The 26,310-nt window shown below is 38.9% G+C and overlaps 1 protein-coding gene across 6 annotated transcripts in view; it reads left to right on the top strand.

Moving 5' to 3' along the window:
* Positions 1-26,310, top strand: part of CBFA2T2 (CBFA2/RUNX1 partner transcriptional co-repressor 2) — a 159,319-nt gene that overhangs the window by 85,752 nt on the left and 47,257 nt on the right. For all 6 annotated transcript variants that reach the window (XM_044263235.1, XM_044263234.1, XM_044263237.1 and 3 more), the window contains exon 2: positions 22,340-22,483. In XM_044263235.1, coding sequence (XP_044119170.1) covers positions 22,366-22,483 — 118 coding nt within the window. In that variant the 5' untranslated portion in view covers positions 22,340-22,365. The remainder of the gene's footprint in view (positions 1-22,339; positions 22,484-26,310) is intronic.

Raw genomic sequence — 26,310 nt, 5'->3', positions numbered from 1 at the left:
AAGAAAACATTTATAGCCCATTACGAAATATCTTAAGAGTTGACTTGAACAAATTTTAAAAAATTAAATAAACTTGGGCACCTGGGTGGCTCAGTTGTTAAGGGTCTGCCAGGTCATGGTCAGCTGATCTGAGCATTAGCTCATATCAAGATCCCGGGATCCTGGGGTCAAGCCCCATATCGGACTCCCTGCTCAGAGGGAAGCCTGCTTCTCCCCCTTCCACTCTCCCTGCTTGTGTTCCCTCTCTCGCTGTCATATAAATAAATAAAATACTAAAAAATACATTTTTTAAAACCTTGAAAAAAATTAAATAAAACCAAGTGTGGGGGTGCCTGGGTAGCTCAGTGAGTTAAAGCCTCTGCCTTCGGCTCGTGTCATGATCCCAGGGTTGTGGGATCGAGCCCCTTACTGGGCTCTTAGCTTGGCAGGGAGCCTGCTTCCTCCTCTCTCTCTGCCTGCTCCTCTGCCTGCTTGTGGTCTCTGTCTGTCAAATAAATAAAATCTTCAAAAAAAGAAAAACAAGTGTATACTGTGTTCGGGCCACCAGACTTGCACTGGAATACAGCAGTGATCAGGGCTGACATGGTTCTGAATCTCAAAGGGCTTATGACGTGAGAGGCAGAGGCCAGCCTCTTCTGAAACAGAAATGAACAGTTATGCATTTGTGGTCTTGTGATGTGAATGAACATTTTTTTTTTAATATTCTTCATTATGCAGTAGGTGATAGACATGTCAGAAGTACAACCAAATGGCACGCCTGGGGGGCTCAGTCAGTTACGCATCTGACTCTTGATTTTGGCTCAGGTCATGAGATCTAGACCTGCATCCAGCTCTGTGTTCAGCATGGAGTCTGCTTGAGATTCTTTCTCTTCCTCTGCCCCTCCCCCTGCTCATACTCTCTCTCAAAATAAATAAATAAAATCTTAAAAAAAAATTACCACCCAAGAAAGTGATGTATCTTACCATTTGGTTAGGAGTCATCTGCAGCATACAGATAACACTGCTATTTTTGGGTTTTGTTTTTTAATGAAAATATGTTGTGAAGCCAGAGTGTACAGTATGAACATTGGGATGAGTGAGTATGGTTTGGTTTTGTCAGTTACTTAATTTTCTGTGTATTACCTTCTAAAATCCTCTTTGCAAAGATTAGTTTTGTGCCTGTGTTTGGTATTGTAACTCAGGTTCTTCCCCCCTCCCTCAGATAAGGGGGAGTTGTTTTGTTTTAATCCAGAGGAACCAGAGGTGTTAGTCTGTGTTTTAAAACTCACATTTGATAGTGATACAAACAGCTGTCACACGGAATAATTGTCAAGTCATTATGAGGGTTTCCGTTGCTCACTAATCTGTAGGTATAAATCTGGGTTTTTAACCAGATGTGGTTGGTAAAAATTAGTTCTTGGGAGAGTTTATGCTGTGTAGGCCATCTGTTCCCTGTGCCCGAACAGAATGAAAAGTTAGCCTTAAAATTTGTAAGCCAGTGAACTAAGATGTATGTTAAGAAAGTGGGCAGGTGTTTAGAGGAGACACCCCTGGATTTGGTTGCAGAAGTGGTAGTGTATGTGGACATACTCTTTATCTGATGGACAGGAGTCTGTTTTCAGGTGCTTCTCCACAGTGGCCATCAACCTGTTTTTAATCATCTAATATGATACATTTTGATTGTTTTTATAAAATTCAGCTAAATCTTGCCTTTTTTCTGTGTCTACACTTCAGTCTACTTGAGGTCCCTCTTTTAATTCTTTTTTTTCTTTTTTAAGTTTTTATTTATTTGACACAGAGAGAGACCACAAGTAGGCAGAGAGGAGGAAGCAGGCTCCCTGCTGAGCAGAGGGCCTGATGCGGGGCTTGATCCCAGGACCCTGACATGACCTGAACTAAAGGCAGAGGCTTAACCCACTGAGCCACCCAGGTACCCCCATCTTTCAATTCTTATCATCTAGCTATACCATGAACTGCTTGAGGGCTGGAATTAATAGCTTCATAGGAGTTTGTATTCCACGCACTTAGTGCAGTGCTTGGGTCATGTTAGTTTTTCAGTAATGATTGATAAAATGAGTCATGATGGCAACTTCTTGCTTTAACTTTCATTGCACTACCTTTTATTAAAACCAGCTTCTTGTGGCGCCAAGGTCACTCAGTAGGTTAAGGGTCCAATTCTTGATTTTGGCTTGTGTTGGGCTCCGTGTGGGGCTCCATGCTGGGTGTGGAGCCCACTTTAAAAACAAGCAAAACAAAACAAAACCAAAGAACCAACTTTGTGGTTTTTTCCATGTTCCCTTTCAGGTTTGCCTATGAATGTGTATGCTTTATTTATTTATTTTTTTAAAACACATTACTTTGGTGAAGTTAGTATCTCCTCCTTTTCCCCTGTATATTTTATCAAGGCCTTTTCTGTGTTGCTGTCTATTTATCTGTCATTATTTCAGTGGAGAAGTACACCCAGAATGTGCATTGTTTTAATCATGTAACATTTACAATTAGATTGTAATTTTTTTTATAATTTGTAATTAGATTGCAGATTAATTAGATTGTGTTGTCGTCTACCAGTCCTTTATACAAGAGCACGTTATATTAATTCGAGGACTCTGTTGTTGCAGTTTAGCTGTTACTGTAAAGTTGTTCCAGCCACATGGTAATGGGACTTTTCCCAGGGCCACAGCCCAAGCTTCTTACCCTTTTCTGGTCTCATTTTCTTTGTCTGGACAGACTATATGGTTTTCTTCAACTGGTTGGGGAGATACAATTATTTTTCTGAACCAATCCTGTGAATATAATGTTTGATTGGGTTTACAGGTGTGTCTTTCTGAGTTCAGTATGTTTATATGAAAGGTCTTAGCATTTTATATTAAGTAAATTGTATTAGGAAATATTTTATCATTTATTTATTTATTTATTTAAAGATTTTTTATTTATTTGACAGAGAGAGAGAGAGAGAGATCACAGGTAGGCAGAGAGGCAGGCAGAGAGAGACGGGGGAGGAAGCAGGCTCCCTGCGGAGCAGAGAGCCCGACGCGGGGCTCGATCCCAGAACCCTGGGATCATGACCTGAGCCGAAGGCAGAGGCTTTAACCCACTGAGCCACCCAGGCGCCCCAGTATTAGGAAATATTTTAAAATCATTCTGAAAAGGATAAAATTACACACAATTGAGAATGAATTATTTGTTGTATCAAATAATAAATTATAGTGGGATGTTGATTAAATATACTTAAGTCCTAAGTCACCTTGTTTGGATTTAGGTGGTGACCATTTCCTCAGTTGTTTTTCTTCTGCAGGGAGTGCTGTTGTGGTATGCATTCATTTTTCAGTACTTTCGCTACCAGACGACAAGTGTTTGAAAATGCTAGAAGTGTTTTCCTGTACCCGGTCTTCTAGCCGCTGTACCATGCATTTAATTGTGGGCTTGCTCTCTCTTTTCCTTCTTGATTGCGTAGTCTCATCTTTGTCTTTAGGTTTAAGTGACATTTTGGTTTAGATTTTTCCCTCAGCCTGTTCAGTAAACTCTAGGTAGCTTCTAGAGCTGACTTAGTAGATGCAGCAGAGGTAATAATAATAGTTGGGCGATGGTGGTGGTGGTATGTTTCATGAAATGGTTTGCAGTAGAACAGGATTATTAACTTTATTTCCTGATAACAGAACAAGTTGGACAGAGAGGCCGACTTAGCTGCCTATTTTACAGAGATAGTGAACCACCATCTTAGATGTTTTTATTTATGTAAACATACACTGTATACCAAAAAATGGTATCTTTTAAACCCATAGTGAGATTTTGACAGGTTAACTGACATGCCTTGGGTCATGCAACCAAGTTCCTGGGGTTGTATCCTAGGGCAGTTGGTCTAAATTAAGAGCATGTTTTTACTTACTGTTCCTCTCAGGTGGAGTAGGACTGGCATTCTAGGGCTTCGGACTTTCAAATTTTGGTTTTTCTCTCACGCTTCCTATTGCAAATAATCTGTGCCATTGTTCCTGATCCTAACTACTTGTCAAAATTTTGGTTTCAAAAAATGAGGTCACTATTATTAGATCATACTGCTTCTATGTGAACAAAGACTTAACATGTTAGGAATGCTTGGCAGCCCAGTGGATATCTTAAATTCTCCTGTAGAAAAGGAAGTTTAGTGAGAGAGCAAATGAGAATATTTTATAAGCAGTGCTCCAAAAGGATTTGAGGAAATTGATGTTCACCTATTACTCCCACAGGTCTTCAATTCCATTTTTGTGTTCCTTTCCATATTATGACCATATGTGTCTGTTCTTTAATAAATAATTATAATTATACAGTATAGATCATTTTAGTAGGAGGTCTCCCCTCACCGTTTTGTACTGTATCCATTTCCCCAAGTGTTGAATGATTTTCATAATTACAATTTTTAATGCCTTTACAGTTCACATTGACATGCAGTTCCACCAATTAATTAACCATTTCTCTGTGGTATAAATTGCTTTTTTCCTTTGAATTGTTTTCTAAGGACAGATTCCCAGGAGTGAGGTCACACAGTCAAACTGTATGAAACATTTTTCTGGCAGAGGAATCATTTTTTAACCACATTAATTGAATGTCGGTACTTCAGCATACATTTATTTCTGTGCCTTTTTTCCCTAGTACATTAGTAATTGGATACTGTAACTAATGGAAAGTAATAAGCATATACATAAAGCTTTACAGTTTGAGTTGAAAGTACATCATTATTTTCTCCAAAAATTCACTATCCCATTTTGTTATGTGAGTGGCAGAGTGATATAGGACTGGCTTAGGGAATGTGGAGAAATTAATATTAAAACCTTGGCCATGATAAATTGAAAGTTTAATACCTTTCCCCCCTTATTTTATTTATTTTTAATTTTAAAAAATTTTTTAAGGTTTTATTTATTTATTTGACAGAGAAATCACAAGTAGGCAGAGAGGCAGGCAGAGAGAGAGGGGCAAGCAGACTCCCCGCGGAGCAGAGAGCCCAACATGGGGCTCGATCCTAGGACCCTGAGGTCATGACCTGAGCTGAAGGCAGAGGCTTTAACCCATTAAGCCACCCAGGTGCCCCTATTTATTTTTTTTTTTAGAGATTTTTATTTACTTATTTGTTAGAGAGAGTGAGCATGCAAAGTCAGGCAGAGGCAGAGAGAGAAGCAGGCTCCCCGATGAGCAAGGAGCCTGATGTGGGACCCGATCTTAGGACTCTGGGATCGTGACCTGAGCTGAAGGCAGAGGCTTAACTGGCTAAGCCACACCAGGCGTCCTCCCCCCTTATTTTAAAGATGAGTAAACACAGAGATTGCTGTTAATGTTGCTTCTTTACTCAAAACAGTGGAACTTGCTTATCCTATCCTCTCTGAGACAAGTAAAGACAAAAAGGCAGCTCTGAATCAGGAAAAAGTCCTCTTATCCTACAGAGGTATATATTTTGACTGTTAATTTTTTTTTCCTTAGAAGACTCATAATTGGAGTGCCAGGGTGGCTCAGTTGTTAAGCATCTGCCTTCGGCTCAGGTCATGATCCCAGAATCCTGGGATGGAGCCCCGAGTTGGGTTCCTGCCCAGCAGGAGAGTCTGCGTCTCCCTCTCCCATTTCCCCTGCTTGCGTTCCCTCTCTTGCTGTGTCTCTGTCGAATAAATAAATTAAGTCTTTTAAAAAAGAAAAAAAGATTCATAATTAGGGCATAGAAATTCGGAATGGTCCCAATTTAAAACTGGGAACTGGATTGCTAGCTTTTTAAGAGTTATATAGGAGAGTCTCCAAGAATTGTCTTTACCTAAATCTAAACTTTGCTACTTAAATATGGTATTCTTTGCCTTTGTTAATTGAAATTTAGTTTTAATTATGTTGCCTTAGGTAGACCTGAATGGAAAACATCCTGGATGTTTGTTTCCAAGACTAAAAGTTGAATCATTTTACATGTACTTCATTTTAACTTGTTATGTCTGGGCTCTTTTGTGCATTTAAAGCCATTAATCTTAACTCATGATTTCTTTCCCAAGGCAAATGGGAGAGGCAGATGCTCACATCTGGACCATTTGTTCTAAACATTGTTTCAGTCACATAGTTTTAATTGCAGTAGAAATTTTGATAGTGATGAAATCAGGAATTTAGAATGAATCATTGGGTCTTCCCATTGAAATGGGAAGATTGAAACTTCCAACTTAATGTAGACATATAGAGTTAAATATTATTTTGTTTTTTAACTTAAAATATTTTTAATATTATGTAATATTTTTAATATTTAAAATAAAATATTTTTAAACTTAAAATATGCATTGTTAGTCTGTGTTTAACTTTGCTCAAGTGTTAATTAAGATGGTGAACTTTTAGAAGAAAAAGTGAATATATTTTGAAGTATTTTCTGTAATCAGTATGGAAAATTAGGTACAAATGGGGTGCCTAGGTGGCTCATTTGGCCAAGCGTCCAGCACTTGATCTCAGCTCAGGTGTTGATCTGAGGGTCATGAGTTCAGGCCCCATGTTGGGCTCTGTGCTGGGTGTGGAACCTACTGGGTGGTTCAGTGGGTTGGGCCGCTGCCTTCTGCTCAGGTCATGATCTCAGGGTCCTGGGATCGAGTGCCGCATCAGGCTCTCTACTCGGCAGGAAGCCTGCTTCCTCCTCTCTCTCTCTGCCTGCCTCTCTGCCTACTTGTGATCTCTCTGTCAAATAAATAAATAAAATCTTAAAAAAAAAAAAATTCTTATAAATAAATAAATAAATAAAGTCCATGTTTCCCCAGAAAGAGGGTTTACTAAGTAAATGTTAGAAACTGGATTGAATCAAACACATAGACCTTCTCTCCCCCCCCCCCCCGCCCTTTCATCCTGTGGCTGTGTGCAGCAGAAATATGTAGTTTGGTGGGTTTGCACAATCACCTGTCTTTTTATAACTCATGGTAAGATAGTTCTCTTCAAATACTTGACAATGAGTGTTAAGACCCTGCAAGACAGAACTATTAGTGACCATTGGCCAGAACCACTTCCTAGTTATCCAATAGTGGCATGTGCTGTCTGCAGTAAGGCAAACCCATCAGTGCCCAGAATTCCTTAACAGAAACTGGGTATCAGCCATTCTGGGACGATGTCCAGGAGCTTCCAATTTGATCTTTGGTCTCTGATAGTCCGGAGTCTGTAGTTCTGTTTTTGTGGTTATCTACCCTAAGGCCGAAACTAACAGGCTTGGTGGTGGTTCTTCAGAGTGGAGGAACATTTGAACCAGTTCTTCAAATATTAAGGGGATGTGGAACCAAGTTGGAATCATAGCATCGGCAAGCTTTTTGTAAAGTTTGAAGAATATGTACAGACAAACATTTGTAATTTGCAAGTTAAGTTAGCATGGTGTAATGTGTTTTAGAAAAAGAGGTTTTTTAAGCCAGAATTAATTTGATGGTTACCTTACCAGTATTAGATAGATAGGGCTGGGCACATATGCCTTTGCATTGGACAAACATTTTTACTTAAATACAGGTAAAATAGCAAAAAAAAAAAAAATTAAAACAAAAGTTAACAGCCTTTAGTACTTAATATTTTCAGTCTGAAAGAGTAACAGCTGTGTGTGTGTGTGTGTGTTTATACATAAAGGAGGATGGATCTAGGTAAATACAGCATCTTTGGGATGGAAAAGCCTATTCAGAGAGTTAATACGAACAAAAAATTTGGTGTCTGTGATATTCCCCAGCATTTTAAAAACAGGTATTCAGATTCTTTATATAGTTAACAGGATTAATTGCTTCATGATTTAGATGACAGTATACACTTTATTGTATGTGGGTTGATGTATTAGAAATGCGTGTATTATTTTTTTAATGTGTTAAGGTGGGTTTTTATTGCTCTGGAGTGTCCATCCAGGTGAATGAGTTAACTAGAGGTATTTTAAAATTCAGGATCAGAGAAAACACATTTTTAACATTGTGGCAAAAATACACCTAACATAAAATTCAAAATTTCTAAGTGTTCAGTTTGGAAGCATTAAGTACATTCACAGTGTAGTAGTACATGTATTTTTGAGGGGTGATTTTTAAGTGGTACTAATGGAACCATATAATTTTATCTTCATACTTTGCCTATTGTCAAGTAAAATTGTATGAGGTTTTGAGATTAATGGCACAGTCTTTGGCCTAGAATTAAGCGTAACCTGTTTATATTGTGCTGTGGATATTAACATCATGCTTCTACATAGCATAATTACCTTTTATGTCTTTTCCTTGTTCATCATCTAGCAGTTGTTATCAGACTACTATTTTTGAGCTTGTAATGTCCTAGGCATAATGACAGAAGATGAAAGTAGGACCAACAAATTGGAACAACAGTGTTGGGAAAGATTTAAATATATCTAGATAAAAGAGTAGGAAGAAGTACTGGGAAGTGGAGATGGTATGACCGGAGAATGACCATGACTTATAGGAGACCCACCTAATCAGAATGTAGAACTGTTCGTGAGGACAGTTGTGGCCAGAATTGGAGTTTAGGAACTGAGAACCATGAAGGCCAGTCTAAGGAACAAAAGATAAGAGGGATTCTTCATGAAATGGCTTCTGGTAGGGTAGTGCATAATAGTTTAAATCCCAGAGAGAGTTCAATTAGATAGATGAGGGACTAATCTAAGGCAGTGGCTCCGAGGGAAAAAAAAAAAGGGGGTGTTGAGGATGATTCTGAGGAGGTAGAAATGACTAGTCTGTACTGATTCATAGAAAATGAGGAGGTGTGAGAGATGCCTGGGTGGCTCAGTCAGTTACATGTCCCACTCTTGCTTTCAGTTCAGGTCATGATCTCAGGGTTGTGAGATTGAGCCTCACGTCGTGGTCAGTGCTGTCCATGGAGCCTGCTTTAAGATTCTCCCTCTCTTTCTCTTTCTCTCTCTCTCCTGTGCCCCAACTCTTTAAAGAAAGAAAAAAAGAAAGAAATGGGGGTGAGAGAAAAGGTAATTGATGTCCAGCCAAACTTTGGGGATATGCCACTTTCAATCATTGTGATTCAGTGTTGCCTAATATAAGTGCTGAGGGTATTGTAAAGAAGCAGACAAAAAAGCCTTTATTTCCCCCAAAGATGGGCATCAGTCAAGCAAACAAGTGCTTGCTTGACTGCTACAATGATAATGAATGCAATAAAGAGAATAAACAAGGATATGGGATAGTCTGGTAGGGAGAATGGAGAGAAGCTTCAGTTAGGGAAGCTGCCCCTGAGAAAGTGACGTTTGTCTTGACATCTGAGTGATAAGGACTCAGCCATGCAACAACTTGGGGGAAGCCAGCTCTAGGCCAGAGGAGTAGCCTGAGTTAAGGGCCTGAAGTGGAAGTTCTCTTGGTGTGTTTGAGAAGTAGAAAGGAGGCCAGGATACCTAATGCAGAGTCAGGGTAGGACAGCTAGGATATGAGATTGGAAAGATACCCATGGGCTTGGTCATCAGTTCTCAAGTTCTTTTGTTTCAGAATCTCTTTGCACACTTTAGAATTTTCTTTTGAGGTTTTTATTTGTTTATTCTTCAGAGAGAGTGAGCTCAAGCAGGGGGAGTGGCAGAGACGGAGGGAGAAGCAGGATCCCTGCTGAGCAGGAGCCAGATGTGGGACTCAACCCTGGGACCATGACCTTAGCCCAAGGCAGACACCCAGGAATCCTCCACACTTAAGAATTATTAAGGACCCCAAAGAACATTTTTCATGGGAGACCCACACATACTCCCATCAGAAATTAAAATAGATTCTAAAAATATTCCTTTAAAATCTATTACATGTTGTTATGAATAACGTTTTTACGAAAAATGATTTTCAAAAAAACGGTTAATACAAGTGGTACTGTTAATATGGGTGGCACTGTTTTACAGTTTTGCAAATCTCTTTGGCTTTTTTTTTTTTTTAAGAATTTATTTATTTGAGAGAGAGCACCAGCAGGGGGAGCAGCAAGCAGAGAGAAAAGCAGGCTCCCCATTGAGCAAGGAGCTGGGTGTGGGAATCCATCCCGGGACCCTGGGTATCATGACCTGAGGGGAAGGCAGATACATAACCGACTAAGCCACTCAGGCATCATCCCTTCCTTGACTCGCTTAATAGAAGATAACTGGATTCTCATTTGCTTCTGCATGGAATTCTGTGTGGTCATTCATTGTGTAGTCACTGGAAAAGACTACTGTACACTCAAAAGAGTAAGAGTAAAGAAATGAGACAATGGGGAAAAAAAAAAGAAATCAGACAACGTATTATGAAAATTGTCCACCCAAACACACCCCAAAGGTTCTAGAATCCCCAAGAGTTCCCAGACCACATTTTGAGAACTGCTGAACAAACCATTGCATTTAAGCCAAAGTAGAGTTTGTGTTTTATTGTAAGAGCATTTGAAAGCCATTACAACAGTTTACATAGATCTGTAAAAAGAACTACTTGAGGATTTTAAAATTTTAAAAAGTCTTTTATTTAATATTTTTTAAATTTTTAGTTTAAGTTTGTGCCCAACATGGGGCTTAAACTCATAACTCTGAAATCAAGAGTCTATGCTTGTCAAGTGAGCCAACCAGGCACCCCAGTTGAGGTTTTTAATTCAACACTTTGGCTGCTACATGCAGAATGGCTTGGAAAGGACAAGAGCAAAAGTAGGAAGGTTAGGCAGTTGCAGTAGTATAGGTGAGGTAACAGTGGCTTGAGCTAAAGTGAAACAGTGGAGATGGGATGACCAATATAAAATGATGTATTTTAGAGCTGACCTGTCAGGATTTACTGATGGATTATTCTAGAAGGTTCTGTGCTCCAGAGAAATTGTACCACAGATGCATTGGTAGATGGAACCAGAGAGACCAGGGTTTGATTATTAGGAAAGCCATTAACTAGCTGTGTGAGAAATTGTTAGTTTTTCCTTGTCTCCAGTAAAACACCTAAGAACAATTTTATTTGACCAGGACTACAGTTAGCTTATCAGAGTCTCCAATCTCTGAGTTACCGACTTGGGCTGTATGTGTTTGGCCAGAACAATAATGCTGCACAATATTCAGAGGCTGATACTCAGTAGATTAAGGTTGTAGTAGGGGTAACCTCCATGGGAAGACAAGATGCTAATCAAATGTAGTTTTAAGTCATTTCTGTTCATGTGAGAAATAATAACTTCGTGGAGACTTGAAACAGATGGTGTGCAGTTGGAGTAGATAACTGTATTATTCCAAATAAACATTTGCTGGAGCTGGGAAGCAGAAATCCATATTTCACTTTTCCCTATTTACATTATCAAGTCAGCTGTGTTGCTGCTGCTTTTAACTTGCATTAAGGTTATCAACAGGGTCTTGATGTTGGCAGGCAATTACAACATATCTTTAAATATTAAAGTAATTAGCACTGGAGGAGACCCGTTAGTTACTTCCAACATATAGTGGCATAATGATCGTTAATACATTACTGATGGATAGTGTCTAGTAATACCTCCTTTTTCAGTAGTGTAATAGAGCACTTTCTCACTGGTTACTTTATGGCTTTTCCACATCTTTCTTCCATGTTCTAGAGGAGGAAAGCAGGACTCGAGAGTGACTTGTCCAAGGTTCCACAGCTGAAAAATTGGGAGTACAATCAGGATTCAAAGTTGTTTCTTCCCATTTTACTCCACTCGTCTTTCCTCTCCATCTGAGGCATCGTAAAAGCAATTGTGTACAAAACTGAACTCATCATCTCTCCCTTCCAGTAGACTCTCCTACTGGTCTCTGTCTTGGTCACTTGTCTTAACCTCAACATCTAATCAACCAACAAATCCTATTTATTCTAACTCGAAATATCTTTGAAATCCACCCCCCCCTTTCCCATTTCTGTGCTGCTCCAGCCTCAGGCCACAATCATCTCTCATTGAAACAACCCTAGGAATAGTCTCCTCTTTTATTGTGATCTTAACCATTTTCCCCATTGCAGCCACACAGCATAGCAAATACTTAAGCACCCACCCTTAGCTCTACGAAAATTTAGTGGTTTGTCTTTTATTTTGCTTCAGATATGTCAAAGAAGTAAACATTAGAACTATAATTTGTAACTACCTGATTCAGTTAGTTTTGTCCCTTTGCAGTAGTCATTATCCTGAATTTGATGTTTATTATTCCCATGTTTTAAAAAAGATTTCTACTACGTATGCATAGTAAGTATACCATATGTAGATTGATCCCTTACCATATGTAGATTTTTGTGGTTTTAGACTTTTAAAGTATTGCACTGTCCATCTTTCTCTTGCAACATGTTTTTTGTTTGTTTGTTTTTACCCAGTATTACTACTTTGTTTTGGGATTTATCCTTTCAATATATAGAGCTCTTGTTGACATATTTCAGTAGTACTATTTCATTTGTGAATATGCTACAGCTTAATTGTGTGTTCTTTGTTGCTAGACATTTAACATGTTAACATTTGAACCTTAATTTTAGTATTTGCTCATCAGGTTACACTAAAAATCTTGCTGGCATGTAATAAGAATTGCACTAAGTTTATATATTAAAATGAAGAGAAAAATATTGGTGACAATTTTCCCATCCATAAACATGATAGCTCTTTCTATTTAAATCTCTTTTATGTCTTTTCAGTCTACTTACATTCTTCGTAAAGGTCTTATATATTTTGTGTTAAGCTTATTTGTAGATGGTTTATCATTTTTGTTGTAATTCATACCTTTTTGAAATTAATGTTTGCTTGCCAAGATCTAAGAATACAGTTAATTTTTAAAATATTGAACTTCTGTCTAACAGTCTTGCTGAACCTGCATAATCTGATAATACATAGGTGGTAAATTCTTTTGGTTTTCTGTACAGAAAATCATCTGGTGTGTATAGAAGGACAGTTTCATTTCTTCCTTTCAGATCCTTAATACCCATTCTTTCTTATTTCGTCTTAACTGTCCTGCTGCTTTGGCTTGACTCTTGTTGAATAGAATTACTGATTTATCTCCATTCTGAGCTGAAAGGCATTGCGTATGTAATACTTCACCAATATGTATGACATTTTGTATGGGTTTTTGGAAGATAACCTTTATCAAGTTAAGGAATTGATCTTCTGTTTCTAGTTTTGTTCATGAGTAGAAATTGGGTCTTAACCAGATGCTTTTTCTGTAATTATTGAGGTGATTTTAAGGGGTTTCTTTTAATCTTTTAGTATGTTGGATTATATTGGATTTTAAATACTTAAAATTATCCTTGATTTCTTGGATAAGCTGACCTTGATTTTGATTATATAAAAAAGAATTGCTGTTTTGGTTTGCTAATTTTTTCTCACCTTTACTGTGGTATAATTCAGATAGAATAAAATTTACTCATTTCATGTTTATAGTTTGAGTTTTAACTATTGTATATAATTGTGTTAGCATCATTACAGTCAGGATATAGACTGTTTGCATCACTATAAAAAGATTTATCGTGCCTCCTAACATGCCCCTGTGTAGTCCATTTCGTTCCATCGGTCCCAGTCAGCTACTCTGCTTTTTGTTGTTGTTGTTTTTTAAAGATTTTATTTATTTATTTGACAGAGAGACACAGTGAGAGAGGAACACAAGGTAGGGGGAGTGGGAGAGGAAGAAACAGGCTTCCTGGAGCACCTGAGTGGCTCAGTGGGTTAAAGCCTCTGCCTTCAACTCAGGTCATGATCCCAGGGTCCTGGCATCAAGCCCCGCATCGGGCTCTCTGCTCCGCGGGGAGCCTGCTTCCTCCTCTCTCTCTGCCTGCTTCTCTGCCTACTTGTGATCTCTGTCTGTCAAATAAATAAATAAAATCTTTAAAAAAAAAAAAAAAAACAGGCTTCCTGCTAATCAGGGAGCAGGGAGCTCAGTGCTGATGCGGATGCTGGGCTCTATCCCAGGATTCTGGAATCATGGTGTGAGCCGAAGGCAGACTCCAAACAACTGAGACACTCAGGCATCTGAGTGGCTCACTCATCTGCTTTTTGTTACTAATTTTGTCTCAAGTTTTTTTTTTTTTTAAAGATTTTATTTATTTATTTGACAGAGAGAGATTACAAGTAGGCAGAGAGGCAGGTAGAGAGAGAAGGAGGAGGAAGCAGGCTCCCTGCTGAGCAGAGAGCCCGATGCGGGACTCGATCCCAGGACCCCGAGATCATGACCTGAGCCGAAGGCAGTGGCTTAACCCACTGAGCCACCCAGGCGCCCTTGTCTCAAGTTTTATATAAATAGGATAATATGGTATGTAGTTCTGTTGTGTGTCTGGCATCTTTCACTTAGCCTAATTGACATTCATCCATATTGTTGGATATAAGTTACCAGTAGTATGTTCCTTTTCGTTGTGGTATTATAATTTGTTTCTTTGGTAACTAGTACACTAAGCATCTTTTTATGTCCTTATCAGCCACTTGTGAATTTTCTTTTGGGAATTGTCTCTCTAAATGTCCCTTGCTCATTCTGTGTTTGTTGTTACCAAGTTATTAGAGTTATTTATATACTCTGCATGTCTGTGTCTGGGATTAGATGGCACTGGTAGAAGATAGAGAATAGAGAGATGCCTAGGGAGGAAATTAGCATCATCATGAAACAAGTGATCCTTCACAGTTTGCTAGTCATCTTTGAGGTTCTTCTTTTAGGTCTCTCTGATTTTTGGAAGAACACCAGATAACTAGCCTTAAATCTTGACCACTCCTCAGCTAGCTCTAACTCCATGTTAGTGTTCTACCTTTAAATAATGTTTTTTTTTTTTAATAATTTTGTCTGTCATTTTCCTTGGAGGTCATAAGTAAACTTTCTTAAATCTAGTCTTTTTTTTTTTTTAAGATTTTATATTTGAGAGAGAGCACACGTGGGAGGCAGAGGGATATGCAGGCTGCCCACTGAGTAGAGAACCCGACACAGGGCTCGAGTCACTGACCCCGGGATCATGACCTGATCTGAAAGCAGATGTTTAACCAGCTGAGCCATCCAGCCATCTCTATATCTAGTCTTAAGAGAATAAAAATGTTATTCAGATGAACCACTTCAATGGGTGCTGTAAAATAGACTTTATAGGCATGTAAATAAACTAAGAATTAGAAATTTAATTTTCCCAGTTTTTTAATCAGCTATTGCAGGGGTCAGTAAACTATGGCCCAATGCCTATTTTGTAAGTAAAGTTTTATTGGAACACAGCCAAGCCCATTCCTTTGTGGATTGTCTAGAATATGCTATAACAGTAGAGTTGAATAGTTGTGACAGAGACCATATGGTCCACAAAGCCAAAAATACTTACTCTTGCTCTTAGTAGAAAAAGTCTGCTGATCCTGACCTATGAGAATATATTCGATAAATTAATTTTCTTTATGTCTTTATAAATGCAGAATGAAAATTTGTTTTTGCAATCCCTATTGTTGGCATAAAGCATTGATTTTGCTCTAATGCAGCTATGTCTTCAAGGTGCCTTCGAACACATTTTCTGGTAGTTCTCTACTTGAGTCCATATGCCTCAATTTTTGTTGAATGATAAATTATCTGTCATCGTAAACAGTTACTCCTGGCTGTCTCTGCATATGAAGCCTGCATGTTACTAGAAAATTGGATGTGTTGCTGGGCTCGTGGTAGAGGTACATGGATGGGAAATGCTCATCCTTAAACAGGTGCTGTGCCCACACTCAGCTTAGCCAGCCTTACAAGCCTGCAAGTGCAACAGTAATTTTGATTTGCTTTCCTCTAACTTTAGCAGATTAGAATTGTCAATTTTGGAAATGTTTCTCATCTGACAGTAACACATTCAGAGCATTTCCTTATCCTTGGCAATGGTTGAAGAGAGATGGTGGGCAAAGAAGTCCTTTTTGATTTTTACCTTGGTTCTGATCCCAACTTTAGGGACACTGTTTATACTAGATGTTTCATGCTTTTGTCCTTATCTGCTACCTGGCAAGTTCACGTAGCCTTTCCACTGAAGTACTTAATGCTCCATAAAGATGTCTTTGGCTTTCATACATGGTAATGTCTCTACTACTTTATTTTCTTAGTACTTTGAAGACATTTCAGTATATGTGTTTCCCATAACTCAGGGCCCTGTCCTCCTCTTCTCCTCCTCTTCTTCTTCTTTTAAGATTGATTGTCTGATTGATTGATTGATTTGGCAGAGAGCACAAGTAGGCAAAGCAGCAGGCAGAGGGAGAGGGAGAAGCAGACTCTCCACTGAGCAGGGAGCCTAATGTGGGGCTTGATCCCAGGACTCTGGGATCATGATCTGAGCCGATGGCAGCCGCTTAACTGATTGAGTCACCCAGGTGCCCCAAGGGTCCTGTCTTCTTTGATCTCTTCCCCAAAGCTTGGCAAATAACAGTGCAGTCACTAACAAGGGATCTAGAGAGCCTCAAAATTAGCTGCAAATGATTACAGATAATCCCATTATTTGTCAGTAGGGGATTGTTTAAATAAGCTATGGTATGTCCACATGGTGTGGAATATCATGCATCTGTTAACGAAAAAAGGTTATAGAATTAAACTTGCAGGACATACAAACAAAACAAAAGAACAACTGAAAAAAACTGAGGAGTACAGTTTGTGATACTGATCTGTTCATTGCCTAGTAGTCTCTTGCTGACACATTAAAACTTGGTGGCCTAAAACATTTTAAGTTTTTTATTTTTTATTTTTGTTGCTTATACCTGTGAGTCAGACACTTCTTCTTCTCTTGGTTGTTCGTATTCATATGTCTGAAGTCAGCTAGCTGCAGACCAGACTGACTAGTCTAGGCTCTCACGGGTTTAGGGATCAGCTGGCCTTAGCTGTTACAACTCATCTCTTCCCCATGTGGTCTCATCCTGCAGCAGATGAGTCTGGATGCTTTCATAGCAGGGTCAGGGTTCCAAGAGAGGCTCAGAACTGGCACTCTGTTACTTCTGTCACATTACATTGGTCAAAGCAAGTCAGAGGGCCTGGCCAGATTAAGGGGATAGGGAAATAGATCCCACTTCTGATGCATTGGAAAAGGCGTGGCTGCATAGAGGCCATTATTTGGGACATTCAGCTTAATATCATTATACTTTCTTTGTATAAATGGGGGTGGGATAGGATTTAACATTTGTGCTTGCTCTTTGTACACAGAGAAAGAATGGAAGGATACATAAGAAACCAGTTAAAATGGCTGCCTATGAGGTGGGGCTCGGGGGAACAGGAGCAAGGAATATTTCTTTTTGTATTATATTGATTTCTGAACCATATAAATACATACTTACACATGCCGAAAAGAAAATCATCTGTTTTTGCCTCTGCCCTCAAAGATAATTATGTCTAAACCTTCTCAATTTTTTCTTAGGTTAGGAGTCTGATTTTTATTTCACTTTGTTTTAATTAATTAAAGATTTTTATTTGTTTGACAGAGAGAGAGAGAGAAAGTAGAAGCAGGCTTAGCAGTAGAGGTGGAGGGAGAAAAGAGAATGTGGGATTCAGTCTCAGGACCCTGGGATCATGACCTGAGCTGGAGGCAGAGGCAGATCTTTAACGGACTGAGCAACCCAGGTGCCCCTGATTTTTTTTTTTTTTTTTTTAAAGAGATAGGTGTGATGGCTTCCTTAGCATGTTTGGAATGATCAGTAATTCTGTTGTTTACATGTGAAAGATCTGTATTCATCTCATTTTTTCTAAGTGATGATAATCAGTAGCGCTGACCATATCTTTTTCCTCCCAAAGCATAGCATAGATAAACATCTCAATGGCCAGATGAAATTCTTAATTATAATAGCTTTTTAATCTAATTCAAGCAGACATGGAAGAGTGTCTACTGTGTACTGGCCATTATTACATATATTATGGTACCACACATAGTAACCTTGTGTTGGAAGTGTCCTAGGGACAGATGAGGAAAACCATTATCATAGAAGACTAGTAAGTGATAAAGCATTTATGTCTTTTCTATTTATAGTTCCATTGTCAGCCTCAAAGTAATTTTTTAAAACTTTAAAGGCAGTTTATAAAGATTTGTAAATGCTCTCATTTGTGGGCTATTTTAGCATGTGGGATTCTTCTAATAATGTTTGTCTGGGGTTTATGTTTATGTTCAGTATCTTAGAGCTACAGAAGACTTCCACTTCGTAGTTTCATGTCTGATTGTTCACATTCCTGTGTGGGGAGGGGAAAAGCACTGCTGTCACACAGCTGTTTATTACTGTGTTCTGGTTTTCATTGGTTTTGTGTTTTCATGATCTGCATAGCATATTGCATGATAGAGAAGTAAACATTATTCAGACATACTTTTCCATGTTTGCTCCTCCTCTCGAGCTCAAATTGTTTGTCTCTACAGGGTTAGGTGTGAAAGCATCAATGATCTTGGATATGCATGTGGTCATATGTTCGAATTTTATTTTTTTAGGCCATATATGTACAAATCTTCAAAATAAAACACAAACTCATAAGTGACTAAATTACTAGTTACTTTAAATCTTAAAATCTGCGGGGTTTTTTTTTTTTTTTAAGATTTTATTTGTTTATTTGACAGAGAGAGTGAAAGAGCATAAGCAGTGGGAGCAAGAGAGGGAGAAGTAGGCTCCTCACCGAGCAGGGAGCCTGATGTGGGGCCTGATCCCAAGACCCCAGGATCATGACCCGAGCTGAAGGTAGACACTTAACCACTGAGCCACCCAGGCATCCCCAAATCTATGTTTAGAATCAAGTTGAACCTTTATGACAGAACTAAGGATTATTATGAGGTTCTAGTTTTGAAGACCTTATTTCTCTTTGATAATCCAAGTAGTGGTGTTTATGGGCTCAAAGACCCCCTTGAAAGAAAGGAATTTCTTGTCTTTGAAGAGTATCTAAGGTTCTCTGGAATTGAAAAAAGCTCAAGGGATGGTTGGTTCATTTAAGGAATTCAGTTAGAATATAAAATACTATTATATCATAGTAGAATGTAGAAATGAAGTCACTGTAACAGTGATGACATACAGGCATGACACAGTCACCAAGCACAGGGTGAAAATGCCTACTTTGTAACATACCCCTTATCTACCTTCTGAGCAGCTGTTGACTTTGTCAGGTTTATAAACCACTTGGATATATTTCTCACATCATGAAGGGCTTCATGCCACCCAGCCTCCAACAAAATACCCCCTTATGTTGTACTTGATGCTTCTGCAGCTGTTTCATTCCATGTAATATTGCTGAGGTTAGGTAGATTAACTGTTAATAGTATACCCTTTTCCCATGGAAATCAACTGTTAATATTAACTTGGACATGGTCAGATGGCTAGTTAGGTGTGAAATGCAGAACTTGACACTAGGCTCCCTATTTTCTAATCATTTTTCTTTTCTGTGTACCTTCTCTTTAACTCAGCACTAGTCTAGGCATTATCTCTTACCCTTACATCTTTCCTACCAGGTCGGATTTACTATCTCTTACTGTACATTTGTTGAAAATGACCCAGAAATGTGAAATGACTTGATAAAGCCATGTTGTTTATAAATAAGAATTCACACTGGCTTCAGTCTCCAGACCCATGCTTTTTATATTAGACGATGTTACTAAAACATGAGGAATTACACTAGTGTTGCAGGTTTGTGAGTAGTGATGTGAACAAGAGATATGGGTAGTTTTCATCTGTAAACAGTACTCCGGGGGCTGGGTTTTGCCCAGTATCCAAGCTTTCAGTTGGTATATAATTCAGTGTTCTGCAGTTGGGCTCAGGCTCCTCTCTGTTTTTCATTCTGCCAAGTGCTGAATGTTAAAACACATCTTGTTGTTAAGTCCTCCTCAGGCCTTTGGCGCCCTTGCTGTAAAGGCAGGTGGTCTGAAGAAAAGCTCCCTCTAGGTTGTTGCACACTGTACACAACACATTACAGTGCGAGACAACTGTCAGTTCCTTCCTTCCCTTTTCCCCCACCCTCCAGAAAGCTGGGCCCCAGATGGAAGAGCTGGAAACGTGTCAACCATTCTTTGAAGGGCATTGAGAAAAATACTGTCAAGAAGAAAAAGGCAAACGCAACAGCTCATTAGTCCACTAATCAGACAGGACGACCATCAATTTCACAAAGAAAATGTCCTGGACGGAGAGATGGGAAGAGCTGGCAGAGTGTTGCCCACATGGCTCTCTGACAGTTGCACATTTTGTTGGGGGTTTTGTAACTTGAGGGCATTACTTCCTTGATGGACTTTATGGAGTCACTATATGTCTTCCCAAAATATGCCACTGCAAGCTGAAACATAAAAATAATATTTAGTGATATTTTCCTCATTAGAACATGCTTACGAATGTGTGAAGATGGTGCCTTGTTGCCGGTGTCATGAATGTATTTTGTCTATAGCTATGATCTCACAGAAAGAAAGAAATCTTTGAAACATTCTCATTTGAACCTTGGGTATGTCCATTTCTTGTGCTTTGAATTCACCGTTATTAGAGAATAAATTCATAGTACTTAAGTGAAAGGCTTGGAGTTAACTGTTAGGAACATAGTTCAGTTTAAAGGTGATTATGGTGACCCTGGCCCAGTTATTAACCACATATGTAACATGTTCTCTTTAGTGGGGAACAAACAACCGTGAAGGTATTAGAATATTACACCTCAGTACCAGGTCCTATTGATAATTCGCTCAGACTTTTTTTTTTTAAGATTTTATTTATTTATTTATTTGACACAGAGAGAGATATCACAAGTAGGCAGAGAGGCAGGCAGAGAGAGGGGGAAGGCTCCCTCTCTGCTCCACAGGGAGCCTGCTTCCTCCCCTCTCTCTCTCTGCCTGCCTCTCTGCCTACTTGTGATTTCTCTCTCTGTCAAAGAAATAAAATCTTAAAAAAAAATAAAAATAAAAATAAAAAGCTCAGGGCAGTGCTTAAATCCCCAACCCTGAGATCAAGACCTGAGCTGAGATCAGAAGTTGGATGCTTAACTGAGCCACCCAAGTACTCCAGCCCAAACCTATTTATAATGTCATTAAGTCTAATCTGTGTGATTGCTCTTTCTTAAATTTGTTGTCCACTGTTAATTAAATAGCTGCTTATCAGTTGTCCCCATGGTGAAGTAGCTTGTGCCTAGTTTAGATTCAGCTCTACTTTTCATCTTTTGGGATAAATACATCATAAATGATATTTACATTGCTATTGTCAAGGATGTTGACTCCATCTTTTTTTTCCTACTTACTGTAGTTGATATATGTAAAAATTAGTACTTTATCATTTATTTATATATAACTGATTATGATTCTATTTCCATGCCATGCCATTGAATCCTACTGGCCCCACCCCTCACCCCCATTAATTTGATTGATTTATAAAGAGAAGTAAAGAATGCAGCTGACATTAGCTGAACTTGTAACCTGGTTTCTTCCTTTCTCAGCTACTATCCTCAATATTAACTTTTAGGTGATGTTACCCCTTGACCTTGCTGGCTTGTTTTAGTTTCCTTTGATTGCTATAATAAAGTTCCACAAATTCAGTAGCTTAAGACAACAACGATCTCTCACTTTTCAGGAGGCCAGAAGGCCACAGTCAGGGTGTAAGTAGAGTTGATTCCTCTTTGGGACCTCTGAGGAAAAATCTAGTCCATACCTGTCCCCGAGCTTCTGGTGGTTGCTAATAGTCCTTGACATTTCTTGGCTTTATAGATGGCACCACTCTGGTCTTTGCCATCATTGTCCCATTGCATTCTCATTGTGCAGCCATGTCTTCTTTGGATAGTCTTCCCCTGTGAATGTTTCTTTTCAACTCTTCTTGTGAGCATATTGTTCATAATGGATTTAGAGCCCACCTACATGAACTTTTCCTCTCAAGATCCTTAAGTACATCTTCGAAGACCCTTTTTCCAAATAAACAAATGTTCCCAGTTGAAAGGATTAAGAAGTATAGTAGACTCCCACCCCCATCCCTTATCCGTAGGGGATACATTCTAAGATCCCAGGGGATAGCTGAAACTGCAGATAGTAACAAACCATATATATATAATGTTTTTTCCTATATACTTATAATAAAACTTAATTTATAAATTAGGCACAGTAAGAGGTTAAGGTTAACAATAGTAAGTAATAATAAAATAGGACAGTTGTAACAATGCAGTGTAATAAAAGTTATGTGAATGTTGTTTCTCTTTCATTGTCTCTCTCCCTCTATCACAGTGTCTTATTGTACCATACTTAACCTTCTTTTTGTGATAGGAGATAATTAAATGCCTGTGTGATGAGGTGAATAACATAGGCATTATGGCCTAGTGTAGGCTGCCATTGACCTTCTGACTATACATCAGAAGGAGACTCGTCTGTTTCCAGACCATGATTGTCATGGCTGCAGATAACCGAAAGTGTGGAAAGTGAAACTTGGCTAAGAGGGAACTGCATTTGATACCTTGTGGGGGCTACCATTCAGCCTGTTAAAATAAGCCTCTTCTTCATTTCTCAGTCTCTAGAAAAATGTTTATATTTGAAATTATTGTCACGATTTTTATTATCTTCTAGAAGACTCTGACCTCCATTACTTTTATTCTCTGTAGTTGGTCCTGAGAAAAGAGTGCCAGCAATGCCTGGATCTCCTGTGGAAGTGAAGATACAGTCAAGATCCTCACCTCCCACCATGCCACCCCTGCCACCAGTAAATCCTGGAGGACCCAGGCCAGTGTCATTTACTCCTACAGCATGTGAGATCTCTTCATGTACTTGGGTTTGTGGTTCAGACTGACATTTAAATGATCTAAGTGACTGTTTGCTGTTAAGCCTTCTGTGTATACTGTTCAACATTTTCAAAATAAATGTTAATATACTTTATATAGGGCACCTGGGTGGCTCACTTGGTTAAGCCGCTACCTTCAGCTCAGTCATGATACCAGAGTCCCAGGATTGAATCCTGCATCAGGCTCTCAGCTCCGCGGGGAGTCTGCTTCTCTCTCTGACCTTCTCCCCTCTTACGCTCTTTCTTACTCTATTTCTCTTTCTCCCTCTCTCTCTCAAATAAAATCATTTTTTAAAAAATAAGATACTTAACACACATGTACATAGACATACATATACACACATGGTTCGTTCGTTCTTTTTTTTTATTTTATTTTTATTTATTTGACAGAGAGAAATCACAAATAGGCAGAGAGGCAAGACAGAGAGGAGAAAGCAGACTCCCCGCTGAGCAGAGAGCCCGGTGCGGAACTCGATCCCAGGACCCTGAGATCATGACCCAAGCCGAAGGCAGAGGCTTTAACCCACTGAGCCACCTAGGCACCCCGGTTATTTCTTTCTTTTATAAATTTGCTTTTGCCCTCTGAGAACAGTGCTAAGCTAATTTCGGCATTTAGAAATTTAGTGATCTAAATACTGTTTTCATACTTTGGCTGGTATGTAGCTATTTTAATTTCTTGGCTCTAAAATGATTTTAAATTATTATATTGAGAGGTGCCTATGTGGCTCAGTTGGTTAAGTTTCTGACTCTTGATTTCCACTCAGGTCTTGATCTCACATTGGTGAGTTCAGGCCCCATTAGTTTACTTGAAAAAACAAACAAATTATTACATTGATTTATAGGAGTCAAAATAACTTTCATATAATTACCAAATAACTTCTAAAAGTATGCTTGGGCTATCATGGTAAGGCTTTTTTTTTTTTTTTTTTTTTTTTTTTAAAGGAGGGGAGGGACAGAGTGAGAGGGAGAGAGAGAATCTTAAGACGGCTCCGTGCCCAGCATAGGGCTTGACCCTACAACCCTGAGAACATGACCTTTGCCACAATCAAGAGTCAGAGGCTTAACCAACTGAGCCACCCAGGTGCCCTGGTAAGGCTCTTTACAAAAGAGATTGAGTATTGTGTTAAGTTTGCCAGGGTTGCCATAACAAAATACCATAGACTAATGGCTTAAACAACAGAAATTTATTTTTTTCACAGTTCTGGAGTAAAGAAGTCCAAGATCAAGGTATCAGTAGGCTTGATGTCTTCTGAGGCCTCTCTCCTTGGCTTGCAGATAGCTACACATCTACTGTATCTTCTCATGACCTTGCCTCTACACATGTATACCAGCTATCCTTTCCTCGCCTTACAAGGACAATAGTCATACTGGATTAGGGACCATGCACATGACCTCATTTAACCTTTAAAAACTCTTATCTCCAAATACAGTCATACTCTGAGGTCCTAGGGATTAGAACTACAACATAGGAATTTGTGGGGGACATAATTTGGTCCATAAGAATTATATTAACCAGTAAATACATAATAGATGTTCAGCTTTACTAGTCATCAAGGAAATGCAAACTAAAACCCAATGTAATACTGTCTACTTCTGAAAGAATGTTCAAAGTAGAAAAGACTACCAAGTTTTGGTGAGCATATGTGGCACTACCTGAACACTTCATATATTGTTTGAGTATGAGAAAATTATTTGGTAGTATTTACCAAAGTTGAATCTTCAGAAGCCCTTTAACTCCGCAGTTAGTCCTACACGTGTGTATACTTAAACAAAACAAAAATCAGAAGAAAACCCAGTGTAGGATCTAAACATACATACATACATGTCTCGATTTTAATCTGAGTTTTTCTGCCTTTCCATGCCCATACCTCCAGTACCTCATGACTCTCTTACAGATATTTTGTCTCATAAAGCAGAAGACACTTGCTATTTGTGGAGTGCCCACAGTGCGTCAGAGTACTGTGCTAGGTGCTGTATGCATTTTCTTTTTTAAATGCCGTTACATAAGTTTACACAATTATTTTTGCTCACACATTTTGTGGGGTTTGCTTTTGTTATTTTAAAAGACCAGAGAAGAATCTAGGAAGTACAGCTTTAACAGAAGCTTTGATTATTATATTTCCAAAACATTGGAAATTGAGTTAGTGGCAACTGCAGAAGTCTGAGCCAGAGTGAAGGAAATAAAGTTTTATATCCTTTTAAAAATTCTATTTATATTATACGTCCTTAGATAAAGGTACTGTCTTGAAATGAACAGTTAAACCTAGACTGCCATTCACATTTCAAAATAACAGACTGTAGGAATATGTATATGTAAACCCAGCCCTTTTTAACCTTCATATCTGACTGCTTGGTGCTAGATCTGTTTTATTTTGGAAAATGTGCTCATACACTTGAACAAAAGAGACTGAAAAAGCCTGTCTGGTTGTCAGAGTGGCTAAAAAGCACAGTCATGTATTATTTTTATGGGTTTCTTCCAAGGGGGCTGTTCTTCAATGCCACTTGACCTTTCTGTGAACACAGAGAAATAGCAGATCATTGCAACTAATTTTCTGGATTGCTGAGGTTGAGTGTTAAGCTGTCCCTTCCGATAGTTCTAGTGATCTCTTTTAATGGAAGGTAAAGAAGAAATGCAACCTCCCTTTCTTAGCTGTTGGTGTTTCATGAAGTGCATCCTTCAGCAGTTTTTCCCTCAGCATTTAGACTTCGCTGGCTAATGAACAAAACCATATATATATGGCATAGGCAGTTTACAAAACCTGACTAATTACACTGTATACAGATTTATAACAGTATTCATCAAGAAGTACACAGTCTATTAAGACAGTGCAAATACAGAGAGAAGTAAGTAACATAGTGGAAGCATCTGTAGGTAACACAGAGAAGAGTTAAAAAATCTACCAGGGTTTACCTTAATGTGCAGCAACAGAAGCTAATAAAGAATGCTTCTTTCTCTCTCTCTCTCTCTCTCCTTTTTTTTAAGATTTTATTTATTTTTTTAAGAGAGAGTATGAGCAGGGTAGGGGGTGGGGAAGGAGAGGGAGAAGCAGACTCCCCTGCAGAACAGGGAGTCTGATGTAGGACCCTTGGATAAGGATAATGATGATAATCCCAGGACCTTGGGATTATGACCTGAGCTGAAGGCATACCCTTAATTAAGCAACTGAACGACCCAGGTGCCCAAGAATATTTCTTAATAGAGGTGATCTCTGAGCATACGTAAGATGAGGAAGAGTTTGCCAGATCAAATTTGGATCAGGGTCAGTCAAAAAGTAGGAGCAGTAGGGCTGGCTGACCAGCTATGGCTGGCAGAAGGGAAGTGGAAGATTTTTCATGATTCAGGACTTGGCATTGAGCCCAATATAAGTGTAAGTGTCAGTTCTAAGTTAGGTAAAGATTAAATAATTGGGCTCTTTAATTTGGCTTAAGTCTTGACTTAAATTGTTTTTGTTTTTATACATATGTTTTAGTTTTACCTTCTAGACTTACAAGCCTGTATATGATTAAGTGAAAATCTACTGACACTTAGGCACCAGGTAATTTTATTTCACTGTTCAGTGAAGGAGAAATTTACTTAATATCTCCAAGAACTTAGCTTTAAGGTGGTGTTCCAAATTAAAATTTAGCAACAAATTGGGACGCCTGGGTGGCGCAGTTGGTTGGATGACTGCCTTCGGCTCAGGGCGTGATCCTGGAGTCCCGGGATCGAGTCCCACATCAGGCTCCCAGCTCCATGGGGAGTCTGCTTCGCTCTCTGACCTTCTCCTCGCTCATGCTCTCTTCACTGTCTCTCTC

The sequence above is a fragment of the Neovison vison genome, chromosome 8 (genome assembly GCF_020171115.1).
Source record: "Neovison vison isolate M4711 chromosome 8, ASM_NN_V1, whole genome shotgun sequence".
NCBI classification, from domain to species: domain Eukaryota; kingdom Metazoa; phylum Chordata; class Mammalia; order Carnivora; family Mustelidae; genus Neogale; species Neogale vison.
The sequence above is the reverse complement of the archived record's forward strand: the minus strand, read 5'-3'. Positions and strand labels throughout refer to the sequence as shown.